This window comes from Thamnophis elegans, chromosome 1, assembly GCF_009769535.1.
Source record: "Thamnophis elegans isolate rThaEle1 chromosome 1, rThaEle1.pri, whole genome shotgun sequence".
NCBI classification, from domain to species: Eukaryota; Metazoa; Chordata; class Lepidosauria; order Squamata; family Colubridae; genus Thamnophis; species Thamnophis elegans.
Window position 1 is genome coordinate 62,260,861 of NC_045541.1, and position 25,299 is coordinate 62,286,159.

General features: G+C 38.3%; 1 protein-coding gene across 5 annotated transcripts in view; it reads right to left on the reverse strand.

Annotated features, from left to right (window-relative positions):
* Positions 1–1,273: 1,273 nt before the first annotated feature.
* Positions 1,274–25,299, reverse strand: part of TNS1 (tensin 1) — a 217,875-nt gene continuing 193,849 nt past the window's right edge. For all 5 annotated transcript variants that reach the window (XM_032217188.1, XM_032217191.1, XM_032217189.1 and 2 more), the window contains 10 exons: positions 23,648–24,522; positions 21,987–22,073; positions 18,655–18,786; positions 17,333–17,425; positions 16,012–16,089; positions 11,213–11,284; positions 10,635–10,803; positions 10,142–10,210; positions 8,099–8,131; positions 1,274–6,972 (listed from right to left, as the gene is read on the reverse strand). In XM_032217188.1, coding sequence (XP_032073079.1) covers positions 6,828–6,972; positions 8,099–8,131; positions 10,142–10,210; positions 10,635–10,803; positions 11,213–11,284; positions 16,012–16,089; positions 17,333–17,425; positions 18,655–18,786; positions 21,987–22,073; positions 23,648–24,522 — 1,753 coding nt within the window. In that variant the 3' untranslated portion in view covers positions 1,274–6,827. The remainder of the gene's footprint in view (positions 6,973–8,098; positions 8,132–10,141; positions 10,211–10,634; positions 10,804–11,212; positions 11,285–16,011; positions 16,090–17,332; positions 17,426–18,654; positions 18,787–21,986; positions 22,074–23,647; positions 24,523–25,299) is intronic.

Here is a 25,299-nt window from a genome sequence, read left to right on the forward strand (position 1 = left end):
TATTGACCTCTGGATTTTAAATCATGAGGATGGGGAGATCAGAAATTGTGAAACAACTTTGATGGGAAAGCAAAGAACCACAGTTTTTAAAATAGATGGGAACTATGCAAACAGAAGAAATGTTGATGTTCATTGCCTTGCATTATATACAGAAACATTTCCATTTATATCTAAGGCCGAGAATTTAACAATGCACAGGCAATCAACCTATTCAGGGATAGTTCTGTCCCTCTGCTAACTTTTAATTGATTTTTCTGAGCTCAGTTAGGACAGACTCCCTCCTTTCCAAAATTAACTTTCTTCTAGGTATTTATTGCTCTAATACTATTGAAATCATGTACAGTGTTTCATTTAAAATGCAAATAAAATTAAGCAAAATGGGATATCTTTTGAAAAAAATAAAAAAGAAACTCACTAGATGGAATATTTCTTGATAGGAACTGATTTGACAAGTTGTTTTCTGCTTCTTCTATATAGTTCAAAGCAATCTTCCACAGTAAAACATCTAAAATGTTCTTTTAAAAAATTATATCTAGAAACTTCATAAACAGATGGTTGGTTGATTCCTAATTCTTATTAAATTAAACATAATTATGAAGATTAAATTATGTTCTGGTATGTCCATTGAGAGTACCCTACAGCCAAAGAAGTGGAATCTGAGTAGTTCTAATGGCAATAGTAATAGCAATAGCACTTAGACTTATATATCACTTTATAGCCCTGTCTAAAAGGTTTACAGAGTAAGCATATTGCCCCCAACAATTTGAGTCCTCATTTTACCCACCTTGGAAAGATGGGAGGCTGAGTCAACCTTGAGTCTGGTGAGATTTGACCTGCCAAATTGCAGGCAGCTGGCAGTCAGCAGAAGTAGCTTGCAGTACTGTACTCTAACCACTGTGCCACCATGGCTCATAGGTGGACAATGGCCATGTGGCCAAGGTGGCCAAGGTTCTCTTTGGATCACACCATTGATTTGGAAGTGCTATTATTTTGCAGTACATCCATTGGAATAAAAATGACTAGTTCTGGAAACATGATGAAAGGGGTGATAACTCACATCCCACCTGTTTCATGCTATTAGAAGTCAAGTTGGAGAAGCTTCGAGCCATTTGTTTTAACTTCCTGTTCAAATCAGGAAATTCAGAAAAAGAAATCCTTATCAAAAGGATGTCCAGCCAATATTTCAAGACATCCAGCAAAAGTCCTGCAGCTTTCTAGATAACTATGCATGATTAATATAGAAGACACTACCCAAGAATGGCAAGAATGCTGATAATATAATTGTGTGTTTATTTGTTTAAACCACTTCATTTAATGCATAGAAGAAAGGTCCAGCAGTGGTCCTTGATCATGTTAGCGAAGAGATAGTCTTGCTATTAATAGTGAAAAATGGCAGAGGGCAACAGATCAAAAGCTAGTATTTCAGATTACTTTTCAGTGTGCCTTACATAGATATTCCATGAAGTCAGTGTAACATTTGCCCTGAAATTTAGCAGGATACGTCTTATCACCAGCTTGCTCTTTTGCCAAATATTTCTTAAATACACAGCACAAAAATAACTTGAATAGAGCCTGTTTCGAATCAACCTTTTATGAACTATTCAAACTAATTACTGCCAGAAGATGTAACTCAGTCCTGTTTCCTCTTCCCATTTGTTTCTCCAGTGCATTCACTTTAACTGCAGATGGAAACAGATATATAAGCTGCCTGTTGGGCTATTGGTCCAATGTGGCTGGGGTTTTTTTTTTAATCATTTGGGCCAATGTCTGCCCAAAAGGCACATTCTTGACTCTAACATTATGCTAATCCAAGACCAATTTGCTGCTAATGAGAAAGGACAAGATGGTGGCTTCTTTAATCTATACTGACAAATCAGGACATTGTTTTTCTTCCATATTGACACTGAGGATACATCTAATGACAACAGGAGGACATAGTGGCAAGAGGGAAGACTGAGAAGAGACAATACTCCTGAGCACTCTTCGGTCTGCTGACGTTCTGTCCCAGTTAAACGAAGATGCTGTGTTATTAATAAGCCTGGGCCTGCTTAAATGTTATTTATTTGTCAGATTTTATTTATTAATGCTGCTGAGAAGGAAATTTAGAAAATAGCTACTTTTAGACATGAGATTTAAACAAACCACTGTGAGAGTTTCATACAATAGCCCGAAGGGAAGTAATGTTGTAGTTTAAGGTCGGTGAGTTTATAATGGCTTACCTCCTGCTCTCTCTCTCACAAATGCAATATAATTTGGCTGTTTTACTGCTCAGGAACTTTCTTTAAATATCAAGCTACATATACAATTAGCTATATCACCCAATTATTCCAAGACAAAATTTCAGAAATTGCTAGAGGAAAATTCACTAGCAAACACAGTTTAAACAAAAGAGTTTTTAAAATGGGGGGGGGAGGGCAGAGCCACACAGAATAAATGTACAACGAAGAAAAGTGCATTTCAAATAGGTTTCTTTGGCAAGATTATGTAATACTCTGTGCGCAGAGGGTGCTTTGAGTGCATTCTGTATAAAATCCAACATCTTCTAAATCATTACATAACATACATGTGCTAAAATTACATTAGACCTGAGTCCCAGGCGTTGGACATGAATGGAGGGTTTTTTTTCCCCAGAGAAAAGCCTGCTTACTGATATCCCTAAAATCTCAGAATCAAACCAACAGCTCTCTCAGGGTTTGAAGCTCAAGAAAGGCAAAGTAAATGAGCCTGAACCAGAGGCTGTCTGCCCTGCATCACAAAATTTTCTTTGTGCCACTGATAAAGTTGGATTTGTGATTAAGTCCAAAAAAAGAAGAAGATTGATATAGCTAGTCATTCACTCACATCTGGAGCAAATCATTAGATGAACCAGTGAATAAGGCACATGAATTAGACCAGCCTTTCTCAATTGGCTGCTCACTAGCTAGTGTGGTTTGGGCACTCTTAGAACTCCTTGATCACATTAACCCATAGGCTAATTGGAAATTCTGGGACTTATAGTCCCATTGAGACGACATCAGGTTAATGGAAAATGGGTTAGCCTAACAACCTTCTATTAGAGATTCTAGAAAAAGAAGGAGACAAAACCAAAGTTGTGGCAATAAAATGAAAACTAGTTGCCCTTTTCAGTTCTTATGAAGGGTTGAGTTTTTAGTCTTTAGTCTACATCCTCACACATTACGGGAATAGCCCAACATGCCACTTGAGGAAAGTTTATTAAAGTCATCATTTTCCGACCCAACCAACATATGCAAAAAAATCGTAGCATTTAGAGGTGAGTCAAATTTCCCATTTTTTTTCTAGAAACTGTCCTTTTGGGTGTTCTGCCTCACATACACTTTAAGAACCCTGACTGAGAGAAGGGCCATGAAGGTGATCTACATAAGTACAAGTTTATTCCTAAAACGCAGCACTGTCTTGATACAAGCTGGACAAGCAACAAGCTATATAATGTGATTAGGCTTTGCCTTAGCAAGTAGGCTAAAAAGAGAAACTTTTCATCTTTAGCTTGTGAGTTAGTACAGGAACAGTGCGCAAGGCATGGCTGGAAGCAGATATTTTGTTCACATGCATGTGCCTATCAATGTATTTACTGATATGTGACTAGTGGATACTTATATCAACTTACTGTTCATCTGAGTGTCAAAAAAAGGCATGAACCATTAACTTTCAATATACTTTTCCTGTGACAAGGTAGCAAGCACCGAGTATGGGGACAATTTTGAAAGTAATGGGAAAAAAATGAAATCTGAAAAATAGAAACTTTCAAAAAATATATATATTTATAATATTTATATATCTATATAGACACAGTCGTTTTCTAATTGGTTAATGGCAGGGTGAGACAGTTGCAAGTGAGGCAGGGGGAGGGGGAAATCATCTTGCTTGAATTTTTCAGAAGGAGACATTTAGAACAAACATAAAGAATAAATCTCACAGTCTCCAGTATCCCATCTGGCTAGGGATGGGGCTTGGAGCCTGGATGATGATGATGCCAAAAACTGATGTTCCCACTCCATCCAAGTACCTGTCTCAACAATTCTCCATTGCAAAACTCATGCTTTATACAACAATATCCAGAAATGAATATCTCTTCACACACTTTCACACATACGTGCACCGTTACCCCTCACATCATTCAGCAATAAAGTACAAATGCATTCGTGCTGATTTGTTCAGGCAGAGGATGAACAAAAGGGGGGGGGGGATAAAGAACATTGCATAATGACATTGCCCTGGGGCATAAAATTAGAAGGTGCTGCTTTTACAGCATTCAGAAGATGAAACTGACCTCGTGTTTTGACACTTTGCTCAGGATAATCACATTAATAAAATGAAAAATTTATACTGTCACCACTCCCCCGACCTGGTATTTTCCAGATATATTAGGACCAAGAATCCCAGAATTTTAGGGAGGGGGGGAATCCTAGTGCATCTGGAGGTGACAGGTTAGTCACACAGAGAATATTCTACAGAGTAGGAGAAATTAAGGGAGCTGCAAAAATCAAAGATAAAAAATAAAAGCAACAGGGCCCAAAACAAAAAAATAAATACTTTGTGTTGATATTGATTAGCTTACATTATTTTGTCAGTATATTTCATACATACTTACATACATACATACATATATATTATATAAGAAGGCAATGAAAATGCCAGGGGAATTTAGGTGACTGCATGTCTCGCAAGTTGTCGTACTGATTTTTAATGAATACTGCATGAGTTTGTATGAAGGGTCTCATCAACATGGCCTCCATCCCAAAAATATTTCTGTTCTTCACTATTTGTGCTAGAACAAAATTGATGGAGAGACCAACTTCCATTCATGGTTTCTAGTGGAGGCCACTGAATTGTGTCGGGGGACATCAGTGGTGTTGGAGACCTGTGAAGACTTAGGTCCACCTTGCTATATAGCATTTTGGTCAACAATTGCTTTCCAATGATTTCAATTACATATTGTTGAATTGCACCTGCCATTTCAGTAGCAGTGAACAAAATTTTATAGGTTTTAGGTTATTAATAGAATCTGGGGTAGAATGTTTCATATTATTTCCATGCATGTGGTTTTTGAACCAGTTTGGGTGAGTTGCTATATTGCAAAACAACGGTGGCTTTTTTGAATCTAGCCTAATATTGAAAACTTCACAATAAACCCATAGGCAGAATGGATGATAGAAAAAGCTTCTTGTTATCTATTCAGCACATCTTTAAATCTAAAAATTGCCAATTGTAGAAGTTTGGGAAGATAGTGAGAAATTCTCATTACATTATGGAAATTCTGTGTGATAGATCAATCCACATTATTCATTCTCTCCTTGATAGATACCAAGCATGAACAGTTTACAAATAGTATATATGTGGCCTCCATTAGAAATGGCAAAAATCATTCTAGTAGAAGGATTCAACCATGGTGTTAAATATAAGAAGATACAATTTTTCTGCAACTGCTACATTTTTCTCATTTACTTTGAAAAGGATATGAAGTTGCTTTGCATGAAATGATATGCAACATAAATGAGCAGTCTCCCTTTTTATAATAAATGTCAATCTAGTGTAACGTTATTAGCAGGTCAGTGCAAAAATCTACTGGTTGATGCCCCCAGAAGCAAAAATAAAGCTTAATAATGCAAAAATAATGAGCTAATTTTGCTACATACTGAATCTCCATATGGCCACTGTCTTTCTGAAACAGCTAGAGCCATTAACAGGGTCTTTATAATGGTTATTCTTCATGGCTTCAAAAAAAAGAATTCCCACCCCCTCCCAATTATTGGATTATTCATCTTGCCTTTGCTCTATTTCCATGCAACTTCCAAAACAACGTGTATGTCTCCCAAAGGATAAGCTTGGTCAGAACTGTTTTTATCCTAAACTCAAAAGGAAGGGCATTCCCCAACTCCTAGTGTTTTAACATTTCCGGGAAAGAGATTCTTCGGACAATTTATTCTGAGTCCCATTGCATAGACTCTGACAGAATACTAGCATATTTTGCTTTGGCTAGCATGCTCCACAAACTATTATTGAAAAAGAGATTCTCAGCTTTGAAACTCTTTTGTACAGATTGGTAGGTGCACATGCATGTGGGGATGAGTGTGACTACTGGTTAAAATAAATACTTTCTGCTTGCACTGCAATTCTCGTACTGTTAACTGTTGTTTGTAAGTTTATTTCCCAGGTTACAGAGGGCTGTGACTTCTGGGGAATGAGATACATGTTCTGAATCGCCATCAGAGGCAAAAAGCCTCAAGAGTAAAGCCTCATGTTAAATACTAAAATATGTGCATATCACAGACAGACCACATGCATGTGCACACACACTCATACAGACATATTTCATACTTTCAGCAGTAGTTGAACTGGGAGCATTTGCTTTTAAAAATGATTTTAGCATCTCTCTGGATATTATTTCCTGAAGCTCATATAGTCATGGATATTGGAGTCAGTTTCGTTTTTGCCTTATTTTCTAAACAAGCAACTACTAGATAGGCCTATCCCACAAAGTTACTAAGATTCATACTTTGGCCTGTGGGACTGAATTCTCTGATTTTTGTGCTGATCCAAAAGCCAAAATTATTTCCATCTCTTGATCTTGGCAGGGAAAGACAATGGTGTCAGTTCCTTGGTCTCTGCTACATACATGTGTTTGGTTGGTTTCAGCCTTCCAACAATTCAGATCGCTTTTATATATATATATAAACCTTCCCCTTCCCACCCCATCAGTTCACATCACTCCTTCACGATGCACTTCCTCACACTACTTCTCGGAACAACTCCAAGTCCTTTGTCAAAATTCAAGGGCAAGAAGCCCCCTGCAAAGGGGAAGCCACAGTTCATCTCTTGTGAGAGGAGCCAAGCATAACTCTGGAAACAAAATTGACAATGGCAGCCGCTGGCTGATCTGGGTCCAGCTCAGCAAAGAGGTGGCAAACGTTGTCCGTCGTACTGCCTTGTTTCCTAGCCACGAAGCCAAAGAGTCTGCAAGATGACAAAGAAATTAAGGAGCGATAAAATCATGCCAGAGAAGACAGGAATTGCCCACTGCTCCCTGTGATCACTACCCTACTTTATCAAGTAAAACTCTTGATATTCCTTCTACCATGCCACTTGAAATGCACAGGGACTCAAGAGAAATAACTGCTAATTAATACGTGCTTTATATCGCTATTATTCTAATTAAAATTTCCCACTGTAAATATTATGTGTATTATATATTTTTGTTAAGTGAACAATAAATGAAATCCAAGCAATCCTGAGAATTCACAGAAAACAGAGAATTCAACCAGAAGGGTTTTCTTTAGAATATTAACTCTGAGCTATCTACCCGAAGTTATAAATTTCCTTCACATTATGATAGGCAGCTAATTCCACTATGTGGTTATTTAGCAATAGCACTTAGGCTTTACAGCCCTCTCTAAGCAGTTTACAGAGTCAGCATATGGCCCCCAACAATATTGAGTCCTCATTTTATCCACCTCAGAAAGGCGGAAGTCAGAGTCAACCTTGAGCCTGGTGAAAATAGAACTGCCCAATTGCAGGCTACTGGCAATCAGTAAAAGTAGCCTGCAGTACTGCACTCTAACCACTGCACCACCTCAGCTTATAAAATATGAATATGTTATCAAGAACAATTGAAGATGGCTTAATGGGACGGTTTATGGGCCACAAAAGAAAAGTATGTCCTAACTGTATAAGCAGTTTTGCTAAGAAAGAGACCGCCCTTTAGTCAAGAATTTATGAGAAAATCAACAGCAACAAGAGGTCACCAACTTTGTACTGTGATCCTTAGGTCCAACGGGAAAATAAATCGTATGAAACTTAAAAACTAAGCAGTTTGATTTTTCATGACCACAGGCTTCTGAGAGGTCAGAGTTAGGAAGGCATATTTGGATTGTAAAGATAACAATTCAGGCCAAAATTACTTAATTTAGCTCTACATTCTTTCTTAGGCTAGGCCAATGTCTTTGAAAGCATCTCTTAAAGTTTTGGTAGATTTAAGGACTACGAGAACAATCCCCTGTCCTATGGTGTGTGTGTGTGTGTGTGTGTGTTTGTGTGTGTAAAATATTTCCTAATTTTGACATTAATCAAAGTAACAACTTACTTGGCAGCACCACCAGATTCTGATTTAGTCCACCTGAGGAGAAACAAACAAAAAACCCTATTTAACTTTTACACTGAGGAAAATTTAATACTTTTTTTAAAATGGCGAGTTAAATACAGGTTGTAGCTAAGAGATTAGGAAGCTCTGAAAGGAATTCCACTGATTCATTGACAATAGAGCCTTTCTTCTGTAAATAAATGCCTACAACAACTAGGAAAGGGAACGGAATCCTTCTATAATTCCCTATAGTTTGAAAATCTTGTTCCTTAACTATTCTGAGAAATTATCTGTTGCTTTAAAAAGTATCATGATCTGACTTTTAAAAATATTCTGAAATTCAACCCTGAAATTTCACTACAGTGCTTAGTGACAATTAAAAAATAAATGAACAATCGTGTATTTTTTTTCACATTTGCAACTTCACTGACCTATCATGAGTAAAAGTCAGCATTTTAAGTGCATTTGATCTCAAACTGAGTTTTCATTATTTTGCAAAGAAACAGATGAACAATTCTCTGTTCTTCGTTGGCAATTTAGTTCTCTGCAGAACAAGTTGTGGGAGACATCTGTAAATCTCCACTGCTGTTGATAATTTCCTGCATATTTGCTTCAACATGGAACAATCTCATTTCTTGGAAATCAAAGAGATCTGGCAGTAGCAACATAGGGGAACAGATGTTTAATTACAGAGGTTTGTGCTCAAACACAGAAACAAAGAGTCCGCAAGAATGATTAGTTCCTTTCAAGACCAGAAATGAAAATAGGATTCTAAGAACCCTGGGCAATTTCCCATTTCCCCCCATTATGTGTTCTTATCTTTCCATTCCAGCCAATGGTTTTTATTCATTCTTATATGTCTTGTCATTTCCATCTCTCAATATGTTCAGGCAGAAACTGCTGCTCATAGTGAGGACTTGATATGTACAGAAGGTCTGGTATTAGTATAAATTAGATAATTTTAAATACATATTAACCCAATAAAGGAAAATATTTTCAGCTCAGAGTTGAAATGAGGGGTCCTTGGTCCTCTCAGAAGTTGCTTGTTTTCTTGCAGACCTTTTATTACCCAAACTAGGTGACATCAGCATTAATGATGTTACCTAGTTCAGGTAATGAAATGTCTGCAAGAAAACCAGCAAACTCAGAGAGCACCAAATACTCCACATATTAACCCCTTGAATGAAGATGTTTCTTCAATGAATTAGAGGCATTCTTCCCAATCCAGAAGTGGCAGGGTCTTTTTAGAGGTGGCTTTTTGATTGTAAAATATCTTAAAGAGATTTTAATTGGTTCCATCTCTACTAGCTTTTAAATACCGTATTTTTTGGAGTATAAGACGCACCAAGGTTTTGAAGAGGCAAATAAATAAATAAAAAGGTTTTTGAACTCTGCAAACATCCCTCAAACGAAAATGGGCCCGTTTCTTTTCCAAAAAAGGGCCCGGAATAGCCCTTAGGAGGCTTGCACAGTGCTCATGGGGGAATTGGGGGGGGGGCAAAAACGAGCAAAAAACAGCCCATTTTTTGTGAAAATGGGCCTGTTTTCTGTCAAAAAAAAGGGGCTTGGATAGCCTTTAGGAAGCTTATAGAGTGTTCCTGGGGGATGGGGGATGGTCAAAATTGAGCAAAAATCAGGCCATTTTTTGCTCATTTCTGCCCTCCCCTGCCCCCAGGAGCTCTCTGAAAGCTTCCTACAAGCTATGCATGGCCATTTTGGTGAAGGGGGTGGGGTTTCAGGAGGCAAAAAATGCTGTATTCAGTCCATAAGACACACCCAGATTTTCAGCCTTTTTTTTGAGGGAAAAAGGTGCGTCTTATACTCCAAAACATACGGTATACCAAAACACTTTCTTTTTCATTCATGATGAATTTTACTTCCTCTTTTAATGTTGCTGTTTCAAGTGTTAAACTCTGATTAAAACTCTTTAAAGATAAGACATAGAGAATAAAAATAGGAGGACCATGCCCATATCTACATACATACTGCTTCCAGGAGTTTTATTGCTTGAGTTTACATAAGAATTTAGCAAACAGCTTCACTTACTTTCTGTCCTGTGGGTCCACATCACAAAAGGTGACAGTAACGATAGGGTAATGTCGTCTGAAAAACAGCCTGAAACAGAAATGGGAGTAAGCATTAATTCTACAGCCATTTGAAGTGGAAGGAAAGTGAATCTGTGCACACAGATAACTAAACCACCCCAAGGCAGCTCATCTACATGAGCAAGAGAAAGTTCTGATAAGATGGCAGGAAGTCACAGTACTGTACGGCCTGGATGGGCTCCAGATTTTTAACATCCAAAGCTGATGAAATCCTCCTGGTAGAGATTTGATTTGTTCAAAATGTCCTGACCTTTTTTGATACCTTGCACATATTATTATTTCACTCAATGTGGCCATAAAGAACTCTGCAACATGATGCTAATAAATATTGTAGTGAAATGAAGAATGTGTTGAGGAACTTGTCATTAAGAAGATACTAGTTTTGGATGCACTCAGGCTTCTCAAAACCCCGACCCTCCATCCTGTTCCCTTACTTCCTCTGGTTGTCTGTCAAGGTGATGCCTTGTGTGGAGACTTTGAAGTGGACAATAGTAGCAGAGGGAGGGATATCCGCAGCCAGTGTCTCAGTGATTGCTTTGGCGATGGCCTGAGGGCCTGTTAATGATTCCATTTCCACTGAGTTTATAAACAGCACATTGCAGGCTGTGGGAGAAAAAAGGGAAATTGAGGCCAACATTTTTGGTATGGTAGAATGAAGAATAAGTACAAATATATATATATAGTAAGAACTTAGTACTTGACCGCATTTCACATTATTTCCATTTTTTTCAATGTCAGAATCAGAAACAGTTTTTGTGATGGGTAAGTTTAACACAAGACTCACACTAGTCAGAATAAATCTAAATCAGAAATTCAATTCTACCCTCAAAGACAGCTCCATGAGGTAACTGGGCTCAGATTAAGTGGTTGACTTAGTGATTCAGTGAGCTTTCTTGGCTTTATATGAGTTTGAACCCGCAAATTCTCCGCAATAAGCTAACATCCTAATCATTTAGGGTGCCTTTGATTTTCATTTCAGTTCATTCAAAATGTGTAATCTTAAATCGCTCACCTGCTCCCTGTTTGAGCAAATCAGTTGCTGAGCTGCTGGATGATGTTCTTTCTTTTGTTTCGTCCATAGGATCTTCAAATAAAAACACAGAGTGGGTTATTGTCTATAAATAGACATCTATAGTATATCATTTTTCTGAATTGTCTAACAATCTATATTTATGTAGAACACTCATTTTCATTTCATATTTGTGGAACTGAATAAAATGGTGACAACGAAATTAATTTTAAAAGGGAATGTCTTGATTTACAATGCAGGGATCCAAAGGCAGTATATTTAAATATAATTGCTATTAATTTTTTATTTTTTATTAATTTCAATTACAGTAGTAAAAATTAATACAAACTAAACTTAGAGAAATAGAAGATAATGCAAAGAAAAAATAAAAAGCACAGGAAAAAGAAAAAGAATATAATAAAGAAAAAGAAAAGAAATATAGTCACTTCCAACTTTCTTCACAAGTATATACAAATTTAATAATCCTTAACTCTCTATAAAATTAAACAATAGCTCTTTATCCCATATCAGATGCCTCATCTATAAATAAATCCATAAAACACCATCTTTTCAGTTCTGCTGTCAACAGAAAGTTTATTAATAGTTGCCAGATTATTGCAAAATATGTCTTATTTTGAGCTTTTAAAGCCAACTTTATGCTCCTTTCTTTTACTTTTAACAGTCTTAAATTTTAATTCAAACATTCCATCAAATATTGTTGCAGAATTTGATTTCTCTTCAATTCTTTATCTCATTACAAAGTTTCTTCAAGTTCTTTTTCGATGGAATGTAGGTGAAATAAGAACACATTTTCCAGTCACTCTTTTAATTTATCATTTGTACTCTTTGGATTTTTAAAAGTTCAACCAGTTTCTTTTGTACACAAAAGCATCCTTTTCCAAATCATTCCCTTGGCCTGTCATTTATGGTTCCACACTCTGTACTTTCTCTGCCTTTTTAGTTAAGATTTGTTCCGCATCTGTCATTCCTTCATTAACAACTTTTTTATGGGGGAATGTAACACGGATTTCCAGGAAGGAGGAACTGCATTCCAGAGGAGCAAGAAACAATGAAGTTTAGATTTAGTTTTGTTGCGAGAAAAAAATAATGCAGCCCCTACCTAGGCGTTCTCAGAGTGTAACATTAATAATGCAAATAGTTTGCTTTAGCTTGGCAAGATTTCTGTCTATAGATAGGGCTCAATAAAGGAAACTGTTCAGAAGAACCTCGGCAAGTCTTTCTCAGTTTTGGAGCTGAACATTTTAAACATAATCTATACAGAGAAAGAAAACTTTATTACTGACAGTGTTGATATTGTACCAATAATTTTGGACTCCATTCCTTAAAGTTATCCTTTAATATATCTGATGTTATAATTACAAAGTTTTGTATTTCCATTGTTAAGTCCCAGTATTAAATGACATCAAGAGGAAGCTTGAATTTTTTTCTCTTCTCCTTAAAATCTCTAGCACCCTCTACTGTTCAATTTCTAAAAATAATCATTTACAATTTACAGTAGAACCTCTGGTCATGACCATAATTCATTCCATATCTTTGGTCGCAACCTGATTTGGCCATGATCTGAACCTAATTTTGGAAATTTGGCTCTTACAAAAAAATGGCACAGAAGGGGAAATTGGCCGCGCAAAAAAAATGTGAATTTTTTGATCGGAACGCGATTTGGTCATGGTCAGAAGCGTTTGTGACCAGAGGTTCTACTGTATTATATTATTTTAATTTAATTTAATTTAATTATTTTATTGTTTTGTTGTGTTTTATTTTATTATTTTATTTTAATATACTTCTTAACCATCCATTTCTCTCAGAGAAGGGCTTTTATTATGACTTGCAATAGATAGGATAGCCAAAATAAATCTGTTTATATTGACTGACTCAGAGAGGACCACTGGTTTGAAAGATGAGTTAAAAAGACCATCAACATTAAATACTGAACAGCTCTCTTTCCACAGAAAGGGTGGGGAGGATACATGCCACCTATGTCCTGTTTACAATACAATCCTTTCAGCAGTTCCAAGAAGGTTCCACACCCATTTGCATTATTCAGGTGGCCCTGGGAGCACAGATAAACCTTTAAGTGACTGCAATGACTCTCAAAAGAATGCTAAGTAGAAGATGACTGCAAGGAATATAAATCCTTCCATCTTCCAGAGCTGAAGAAGCTTCTTGGATGAGAAGCGAAAAGTCTTCAAGGAAAAAACAAACTCCAGCTGTTTTTTGGAAGAAGAAGAAGAAGAAGAAGAAAGTACTTTACAGACAGTTCCTTAGTTTTTATTGCTTTTCTTAATTCTTCTTCATTCCCCTGATCTCTGACCTCCTCTGGAAGTCCCAAAATATCGTATTTTAATGGCTCTTAAAGCCTATACGGGGGAAAAAATGTACATGAATGCCACAAAAATACCACCCAACTGTTATGGACTAAAAATATATCTGGCTTTCAATTAACTATGTGCCAGTAGAATTTGTTTACGGAAGATATGACAATTGCTAATGCTTTAATAAAATAGGGAGAGATTCTTATCTTCTCCTCCCTCATTATAAATCAGCAATCCCCAATGTAGTTCTTGCTGAGAGTGCTTGAACTTGGGGAAAGATTAACATATGGAACATTTGTGTACTCCCTTAATCATCTGATTAAAGGCTGATGTCTGTTTGAAGAAAAGGGATTTTGGGATTTCTAATTGGGTCATCTTGACCCAAGTAGGAATTTCAAAGAAGTTTTCTGTGTCACTGTATCCAGAGAAGAGATCTCCCTGCCTTTACCACAGATTAATTATATTCTTGAGCTGTAGTGCAGTGGTGAGAATTCTGTTAACTGAGACATGCTCTGTGAAACAAACTCCCAAGCGAAATGCCAAATATTTTCATTAGAAATTGAATTATTTGTCCCAACTTTCCCTCAATATGATCAGCTGCCGCAATGTTTATTTTTGTTATTTCCATTTTCCCCTGTAGGAAGTTATCACCCAGCCCTTTCCCAGAAAAATGAAATATCCTAGGAAATATTGAAAAGACAGAATATTTCTCTGGATATGAAAAGAAAGAAACATGTTTTAAAATACAGAATAGCTGCCTGTAGCTTCCTGCCCATCCCCACTGTTAATGGGCCATTAAGAAGGCCAAGCTAGTCCCTTTACATAATAAAGACTTCTCCACTGCAGCTCCAGGGGGATGGGAGTAAAAGCATGATAATATTGGCCCTTTACTCAACTGACCACATGGCATCTGAGAACTCAACCAAACCTAGATTCAAAACACAGCCTAGAAAGTTGCCCCTGCATGGCCCCATGGGAGTCTGACAACCAATCAGAATACATTTATTACACAGGAACAGGAAACAGTGACGTGGGACTGAACAGGTTATAAAAAGCCTACCAAGCCCCTTCCTCAGCCCTTCTCTTCTTCTCCACCAACACTGAAGCATGTGATCACCTTTTCTGTTCAGGGCTCAAGCCATGTGGTCCTGTCCACAATAAACCATCTTACCAAGCAGCCTCCATGTCTCCAGTGTCTTTTTCCCCACTTGGAGCCGAACCCAGAAGGACATTTCTTTCATCACCCACTAAAATATTCTATTGTTTTTATTATGTTTATTGTATACCATTTTGGTCTTTTAATTACAATGGATATAAAACATTATATATAAAAAATAAATAATACCTGTGTCTATGTGCCCATTTACCAACATTTCAATATCACTGCAGTATCTCCTAAATCCTTATGAGATCTTTCTAAACTGTGTTATTATAAGCCACCCCCAGGAATCTTCAATAAAGAATGAGGAGTCTTACGAGCTTCATGACTGAATATCCAATTGTTCAGTTTAGGTGGGTATAGAAATGCTTCCATGCACGGAAAAGTCTCAATGTGCATGAGTAATCTATTCAAGAGTAAGGTACAACTTGTGAACAGTCCTTTTTTCTGGGTTAGCATTTGAAGATTTACAACTGGTTGGATGAGATACAAGTACCAAAGAAATGATGGTGCAAGGAGAAAAGTAATGAATTATGGGTTTTGCAGTGATAACACATTATATTATCTCCCCCACCCCCACCCCATCCTTTCCCTGTCATTTTGGCAGGTACCCTCCTATATATAATCAGCAGATTATAGCAGTGGATAGTGCTGAAACAATATTTGGCATCTGCTTTCCTCCTCTATGGATGCAGCATGATTGCTAGCTCTGGAATAAAAAAACTTTCTGTACCTGAATCCCTAAGGCTACACAACTGACTCATAACATGATACACTCTACCTAATCTCCATTCCTCTTCATTTGCAGAATATTCTTGCTGCTGCCTCTATTTTTCTGAAATTAAAGTTGACTTCAAACTTTCTTGGTGGTGTCCCTGAACTTGCCAGGATTAAATACTCTATAAAATGACATTAGGTAAAGGTTCCCCTCGGACATACATGAGCTAGTCATTCCTGACTCTAGGGGATGGTACTAATCTCCATTTCAAAACCGAAGAGCCAGCGCTGTCCGAAGATGTCTCCGTGGTCATGTGGCCGGCATGACTAAATGCCAAAAGCGCATGGAACCCTGTTACCTTCCCACCAAAAGTGGTTCCTATTTTTCTACTTGCACGTTTACATGCTTTTGAACTGCTAGGTTGGCAGAAGCTGGGACAAGTAACGAGAGCTCACTCCGTTACGCGGCGCTAGGGATTCGAACCGCCGAATTGCCAACCTTTCTGATCGACAAGTTGAGCATCTTAGCCACTGAGCCACCATGTCCCTAATAAAATGATATTATGCCCATGTAATAATGTGGGGAACTTTACCTCTGTCAGGAATGACCAGCTTACAAGGCAATGCTAGAGGCATCATCGAGTGCTGATACACCAGAGCAGAGAGGCAACCTAGAAAGGAAAAAAAGAGATCTGGTCAAAATTGAAGGTAACAGAGGATGTGATCCTGTCATGACATCTGTTTTTGGAACATCATCCGCCTAGAGATTAAATTAATCTCAACTCTGATTGCCTTTTGTATGGCTTTGATGACCTGGTTTTGCCACCAAGCATATATAACAGAGTTTGGGGATAGTTGCACTGATGTGTCAAACTTTTTTAAAAAATCTGGTTGCAGTTTATGTATTTATTTGGGATATATTCACAGCCCACGATCACAACACTAAGATAGATGAACCATATAAACTGAGATATTTGTTTATTTAAATTTATTAGGGCTACCCATTCTAAAAATAATAGCTTCATATTTATGAACCACATTTCTCCAACTGTATTCTGCATGATGTGAGCATTCTTTGCGGATGCTCACACACTACAAATAAACAGGATGTTCACTAAACTAAGCTTCAATGCTTAGAGACTCATTTTAAAGCCTGTTGGTTACATTTCATCTTAGTTATATTAATCACACAAAATTCTGTGGCAATCTGTTGTTCAAAGCAGAATCAAGAAATATCTGCATACAAAGCCAATTCACAAACTAAGCTTTGGATAGTGCAATGGGCGGCTTATAAACTTAATGAATGAATTAAATAGATTTTTACAAACTTGTTTATTTTATTTGTACCCTGCCCAGCATCCCACAGTGAAAGAGGTGGGAGCTTTTAAATTTTTATTAAATAAATAAATAAACAAGCAAGCAAGCAACAAGCAAGCTATACTTGGCATTACATAGCATAATTTATGCTGGCAAAGAATGGAATATTTAGCTTCATTCGTGACAAAGAATAATTCATCACATTAATTTAGAAGAGTGAAAGGACTGAGAATATTTGCAGAGAAATGAAAACAATACCTCTGGTCAGAAGACGAAATTAAATGACCTCAATATACATGCAATACTAAACAGAATCACTGCAACTGTGACATTTCATTTATGCTTAAAATAAATGCATATTGTACAATAATGCTTTCTGTTTTTGCAAACAACCCTGACTGAGTTTCTGAGCCTTCAGAAATTTAGAGAAATTAACCAAAAAGCTTCAGTACATTCATGTCAGTTAAATATTAATATTTCCGTTCCTTACTTGGAAAGTCTACGGAGTTTAAAAGCAACAACACATGTTGTTGCTATATGTTCCACAAGAGGGCAGATTAAGACAGAAGTTGTGGAGACAAAAATGTAGGCACTCACCAAAATTGGGTTCATTGGGACATCCTTTTAGTTTCACACCTTTAGGGCTGGTTTCTATCAGGAAGTGTCTTACCAGCTCATTGGTGATGTCTCCTAAAGGAATCAATCAGAATTTTAATATAGATGGTTTGTCATATAAATTGCCACCTAAAAGATAGCCTAAGCTAAAGACCAGCTATTTCCAGCAAGAAAAGATTAAGTTTGTCCCCAACAATACATTCTCTGTGTCAGTCCACATGCTGCCACAGCTGTTTATAGTTCAGATTGAGGAAAAGCTTCTACAGTGTATGAAGTTCACTGGGACTAGAAAATCTCCAACCAGTCTTATGATTCCATAAATCACGAACCCAGATTTCTCATGTCTATGGAGCTTTACGAGCCATCCAAGTCATGGTTCTCCCAAAGGTACTTTTTTTAAAAGGCAACTGGACTTTGTTTTTCCTTGAAGACGTTTTGCTTCTCATCCAAGAAGCTTCATCAGTTCTGACTGAATGGTGAAGGATGGAACGGTTTCTATTCCTTGCAGTCATCCGGTCACTAGTCCTTTGGATTGCAAGGAGTATAAATCCCTCCACCCTCCACCATTCAGTCAGAACTGATGAAGACTTCTTGGATAAGAAGCGAAACGTCTTCAAGGAAAAGCAAAGTCCAGTTGCCTTTTGAAAAAATCACCTTCCAGATTTCTGATGCCACAGCTTTACAAACAGTTTAGTCTCTGAGGTTGCAACTATAGAATATATTTTAATGGTATTAAAAGCTGGCATTTTCTATCACCCAATAGCATCTTTGCTGGTCCTAACTCAAACCATTCCCATGTGGACTGAAACTGGTTGCTGATTTGAAAGCAGCCTGCTATGCACATGTTCCAAAAGGGCAAGGGGCAGAGGTGGTGTTCAGTCAGTTCTGACAGGTTCTGGAGAACCGGTAGTAGAAATTTTGAGTAGTTCAGAAAACCAGCAAATAGGCTGGCCCTGCCCCCATTGCCTCCCAGCTGATCTTCTTTTGTTGCCCTGAACAGGAGAACAGAGCTGGAAAGCAGTTAGTGGGGTGGGGAGGGAATGGGGATTTTGCCATAACCTTCCTCCAGGAGTGGGGAAGGAATGGGGATTTTGCACTATCCTTCCCTTGCCACACCCACAAAGCAGTGGTGGGTTGCAGGCGGTATGCATGTGGAGGATGCCGGGCCCCGTTGCACCATACCGGTTGCAACAGGATCCGGAACCCACCACTGCCACAAAGCTCCAGAACCGATAGTAAAAAATGTTTGAATCCCACCACTGGTGGGGGGGGGGGGTAGTGAGAAGTTGTGTGAATGGCTCTACCTTTCTTGCTCTGCTGTATAACACCTGGAGGTGGTGATGCTACTTTCATGGCCAGTCCGTAGGCTCCCCGGAAAGAGTGGCTGTCTCGAATGATGAAGGCCCCCGGTTCCTTGTCTTTTAGCAATGCAATGGCTGGGAAAGAAGTAGAGCATACTACGTGAACATAAACGGATCTAAACCTTGAATAAGAAAACATGTAAAGAAACGAATAATAGGATTCTCGGTATAAAGAAGAAAGTGACTTATGACTGTTTTTCACACTTGCGACCGTTACAGCATCCCCATGGTTACTTGATCAAAATTCAGACGCTTGGCAACTGGTATGTATTTATGACAGTTGCACTATCCTGGAATCACCTTGTGATCACTTTTTGCGACCTTTTGACCAGCAAAGTCAATGGGGAAGCCAGATTCACTTAATAAACATGTTACTAACTTGACAACCGCAGTGATTCACTTAACTGTGACAGGAAAGGTCATAAAATGGGGCAAAACTCACTTAACAACTGTCTTGCCTACCAATGGAAAATTTGTGGTCAATTGTGGTTAAATACACTACCACCACCACCACCCCCCAATCAACAAGGAGTAAGCCATAATGAGGATACCTAATAAATCTCAGGTTCCATGTCATTGTGAAATAAACATAAAACGTCAGGAACTAGAGAAACTTTCATACTTTTATGATATCACTTTTATGAGGTTTATGACAGAAACTCACATCTTTAACATGTCCTACCCCCATCAACATTTCTGTAAACCCAGTGCTGTAACCTTTTCTAATAGGGAAGATTTTCCATGTATTTTACATCTGTCATTCTGCTATTCCTAAACTTTTAAAAAAGAATCTGTGTTGTCTTCAGTAGCATTTCTTCCTAGGTTTGGTAACGAAACCCCAGAATAGGTTGGCTACTTTCTTCCACTGGGAGAGAGAGGGAGGGAGGGAGGGAGAGGAGAGTGAGGGGGGGAGAGATAGAGCTCTGATTTTGGAGGAAGAGATGCAACCTTGGAATCTTCTTCCCAACCTTTTTAGAAACATCTGCATCTCATAGCTCTCTAATGTCAAACAGAGAGAGGGATCCATGGGCATTGTCAAGGAATAATGGGAAAGAATTATTTTCATTAAAACACACCACCTTTAGAGCACCAAACATAGAGTAGAGGGAGTAGAGGGAGAAATGTAGATATGCCCCAAGTTGGCATAACGAGTCCTTTACCCCATAGGAAAGGCACCAAGTCTGGGAAAAAAATAAAAAGTTTCTCTATTCTATCCTGTTCAGCGTAATACTAATGTGGTTTTAGATCATTTGAAAGCTCAGTAGCTAGAGCTCCCCAAAATATTAGATGTGATGGCCCTGTCCAAAGCCATTTGGTTGGAACACCAGCTATTTCTCTATTTCTTCTTTAATTTATTTAATTTATAGCTCAGTTTTCTTTTGGAAATATGAGATGAATTCACCTTTATAAGTTTCCCATGTGACATCTGGAGATTAAGGTAGTTATGAATAATGTTGTCAGTTGTATAATTTGGGGAGGGGGACAAAAAATAGCAGCATTCAGTGAGAGTGGAAAAATGCATAATCCTTAGCAATGTCATGAATAAGGAGCAAACGTGGCCCTGGCATGAGTCCCTGCCACCCCCTCCTTTAAGAGGGGGGGGTGTTTCTCATTGACTTCTAAGATTTAAATGTGAAAGCTCTTTTGTGGTTTTGATTCTGGGAAGCCTGAATTACAGCAGGGACAGGAATGACCCTGTCCCTGAGAATCAGATCTGAAGTAGCGCCAATGTTCATTCAGTAACAGTCACCCTACCCTTGAAAGGGGAGATATGAAGGAAATGAGGGATGTGCCAAGTGCTTCAGCTGTTGAATGGATGAAAAGAACAGCTGTTGACAGATACATGAACTTACTCTTTTAAAGGGCTCACTCCCAATTATACGACAGACAGCTTATCAGCACGAGCTGAGGACAGAAGGTTGCCATTCTGAACGCTGAATTGGGGGGGGGGGATCTATTTTGTACACCTTTGGGCCATGCCATCCTGAATTGGGAGAGATACTCTTGCATGCTCAAGTGCTAAGCAATTCAAATGTAGAAGTGTGCTTTTTTGACTGGAAGAATAATATAAAATTAAACGCTCAGTTCTACAGATCTCCCTTCAGTACACTTTGGATGCAATGAATGGAATTTTACTTGGGACTTTGACTGCCAACAGTTATTTCTGAAAGGGTTTATAAAATGGACAGAATTTATGTCCTTTGTGTCAATTGATGTCATTTCCATCACTGATGTTTTTATGCTTCTGCATCCATTTGCATTCATTATGTAACTGATTTCTATGCAATCACACAAAATATTGCAAATCATATATACTGCGATTTAATATAGATTTGGCTTTAGCAGATATGCCTCTCTACAAATGAACTGTTCAATCAAGGTTTTATTGTAGCTTCAATGTGATGGGAGACAGTGCCCATATTTACCCACTTTTCTCTCAGTGAGTGCATCCCATTTACCCCAGTCATTGTCTCTGAACTCTAAGTGCACAGCTATATGTCAGGCAAAGGAACTGAAATGTGTATTTATTAGACCTGCAGCTGATTGTCTCTATTTCCACGAGATGCTTCTGTGATGCTTCTGTGAAACCTTCTCAACTTCTTAATTGTATAGAGAGTATCCATATTATTGAGGGAGGCACGCACCGCTGGAGGTGGTTGACAGGATAAAAAGGCCTCATCTCCATGCTGTCTGCTCTTTTTTAGTTTTGGTTTTAATTTGGGTAGTTTAATATTTTGATATGTTTTAATTATTTTTCTATTTGTTTTATAACCTGTAAGTGACCCAAAATGATCTTATGGGGGTGACATAAAAATAAAGGAATGAATAAATAAATAAATCCCAATTTTTTTAATTTGTGGCGGGACAAGAGGAGAAGATGCATGTGACACATGGTGGTGGGGTAATCACTCTGTCTGCTTGCATGGTCAGGGAAGGAAGGGAGGGAGGGAGGGACCTTTCCCAAGTTTGAATCCTGAAGTTTACCTTGACAAGTTGGCATTATTTTGCCAACTTGTCAAGGTACGGTTATCACATGAGCTGCAAAAACTGGAAGAAGTTAACCATTCTTTCTATCTTGTATCTCTATAGCTATCCACAGAGTTCCAAAAAGAGTTATTATAAACCATGTCACCATTGAGGGTTCTTGAAGAAAAAGGGCTCTAACAGAAAATTTAGTGTCCCTCATAGTTTTGTGGTTGATTTGTTTCTATGCTTGCCAGAACTTGTTCTAGCTGTTAAGGAGCTTCAGTGAGCCATTAAAAAAAAAACCTCACCTTGTTCTCTGGAGATTTCTGGCTTGTACCAGTATTTCGAAGTATCCTGGACAAACTTTACATTTGCTCTTGTTTCAGGACTGCTGTCTAAGAAACAGGAAAAGAGAAACAAGGCGGAACTGAACACATTTGTGCAATAGAAATTTTGTGGATTGGATTTGTACCACATGCTCAACCTGCTTAATGAACTAGCCTATTTCTGGGTTTGCAAAAGATACTGAAAAGCACATTAACCAAACTCACTGAGTTCATACAATTTACACAATGACAAAAAAAGGAAATCACTGCAGATAACCAGGCTTTGCAAACTCTATGAATGGAACTACTAGGCCTCTAACTGAACCTATTAAAAGCTGTCCTTTGAATCCAGCTACCATACCCCCACCCCCAGTTTTAATCGAAGTCGATTAATTTGAGATAAATGATTTTATGAAGCTATGATGATTATTGCTAAGTGATAATCAATAACCTCTCCTGTGTTTATTAAGGAAAAGAATAATAGTGATGCCAAAAATAGTCTTGCCAAAAACAATTAGAAATGTCAAATTCATTATTCAGTGTTAAAAACCACATCATACAATTACTTTTATAAACAGGCCATATAATGTAATGTAAGATTAAAATTGGAAAGAGATGGCTGAGTGGAATAAGAGGCCTGGAAATTTTATAAAACAGAGCAATGCTATAAAATTTGACAGATAGTTAAAAATTCTTTTCTTGCCCTTCTGTAGAAGGGAAGTTAATGAAACACTGATAAGTAAACTCATACCAGCAACCCATTGCTGCAGATCAGCTGTGAATCTATTCTTCCAAAGTTCCAAGAACACTTGGAACAAACAAAAAATCCACAACATCTATTCTTGATACTTTATATTTAGCAAAACTATTCCTCTCTCATTGCAAAGCGCATACAAAACTATGGTTATATTAAGAAAATTCTTAATGGTGAACATCTTTCATCCAAATAGAAAGAAAGATAAGAAAGCAACTCAAGGGTTCTCAAACTGTGGTATGGGAGCTTTTGAAGGTGTTGAGAAACTTAGATATTTAAATAATGTGTTAAGGTTTGTGTAAAAAACTGGAGTTACTGTGCAAACTTGCTTGAGGTTCTGCTTGTTAGTTTATCTAAAGTAGGTAGTTGCAGTCTTCTGATAAATTCAGTTTTATATACTTGTTTAGTTTCATATCCCACAAGTTGATTTCCTTAAAGATACCACAAAGTTGGAGAACTCTGCTACCTTTGCTCTACAAGTAATCCTTGATTTATAATCATTCGTTTAGTGAGCTTTTAAAATTACGACGCCACTGAAAAAAGTGACTTATGACCATTTTCATGCTTAAAACCATTGCAGCATCCCTATGGTCATGTCAACAAAGTTCAGACCTGGCTCATATATATGATGGGTTGCAGTATCCCGAGGTCATGTCATCACCTTTTGTGACCTGACAAGTAAAGGGAAGTGAGATTCACTTTAACAACTGTATTGCCAATTAAACAACTGCAGTGATTCCCTTGACAACTGTGGCAAGAACAGTCGTAAAATGGAGCAAAACAATTGATTCGCTTAGCAACAGAAGTGTTGGGTTCAGTTGTGGTCGCAAGTCGAGAACTATCTGCATGCTTAACTCTCAAGCGAGAAAGAACATGAAAAAAGCTTTACCTGGCATTGAAAATTTGGAAAAATCTGGCAGAGTATGATGAAAGGCCATACTGCTCTCACTGCTGGGACTGGACATGCCACTGGAAATGGGTGATGAAGTCTTGCCATTCACTGTAGCATAGTTGGGCAGGCTGTTTGATCGATCCCCCGATGACATCCTTTTTTTCTCGGGGAGCAATGGTTGGGGTGGGGTGGGGCTGCCCTGTCTATATACTGCCGAGTCAGGGGAAGAGGAATGTGGGCTAATTCCATGATAGTATGCGGGGGAGACCGGAAATAATGGGGTAGAGGGAGCCTGATAACCTGAAGCACTGCTCTGGCGAGACAGGGTTTGTTGCTTTTCCTCTGGAGTTGAGTACCCACATACCAGGTGTCGGTCCAGACTGGGACTCCCGGAAATCATGGCTGTGCTACCCCCTGCTAAGGGCTGGTGACGAGCATGGCTTGGACTCCCAGGTGATGAAACAACAGTGCTATGGGAACCCATTAAGTGCCTGTTCATGCTTGGGCTTCCTGGAATGGCCACCATATTTGTGCTAACAGTTCTTCGCCCAAATCCTGGGCTCGGGGGAGTATTGGTAGCTACTGTTCTATGAAGGGCGTGTGGGCTTCCAGGCATGACTTGGACCCCAGATGCCATGATCTGGGCTTGAGGAGTTGGATGGTTATCTTGTTGAGTGCTAGTTCGGCCATCAGGGAAGTCGGCATTGATAGAGACCGGCAGGCCCTGAGTTGATGTAGATGTATTTTGGTAACTGCTGTGTGCTGAAGGACCCTGAGAAAGATTAGTGGATTGGAAGCTGGACTCGGCAGATGGCTGGAAGGAAATGGCTATGCTGGCACTGTTTTCTGATGGGTAACTACCAATAGATATCCTGGAGGAAACAAAGAAACATATTAAAGTACTTTATCAAAGGATTCATTCATAGCCTGGAATAGCATTTTAAGTTGCAAGAGGTTTGGAGCATAAACATAGTGATCCATGAATTCCTCACAAAATCACGGGCTAAAATGCTGTGGCTCTTGGAATATGTGCAGTCCTCAGTTTCACTTCCTAAGCTTTTAACATTTGCCTTTGATTTAGAACAGGGGGTCTCCAAACTAGGCAACTTTGAGACTTATGGACTTCAACTACCAGAATTCCTCTACCAGCCAGCTGAGTTGAAGTCCACAAGTCTTAAAGTTGCCAAGTTTGGAGAGCCCTGATTTGGAATTCAGATATGAAACTTGTGTTGTTTCCTTGATTTCCCTCTGGGAAAGGTGAAAGCGGGTGAATGAGAGGGAGCTAAAGGAATGGAGGAAAAAGAAACTTCTTTCTCCGTGCTGGTACCACCCACTGCTCTGATGTGGTTCCCAAATGTTTTCTCCTGTGGGAATTCCCACTTTAAGTCATAGTGATTTAAAATCATGCTCGCACTTCTATCCTTGATATTCATTCAGGTAAGTGACCATAGTTATTTGTTTTCAGGGGGATAGTTTCAATTGTGTTCCTCTTTCTGAAACAATATTTAAATAAAGTTATAGAGCAATTGCCTATGAGGAAGTCATTTTACTTCATCTTGTAATTTCACTGTTTATAAGCTATTATGAAACACACACAATCTAAAATGCAAACATTTTAGAGAGGAAAGGATTTCACAATACACTTGTGC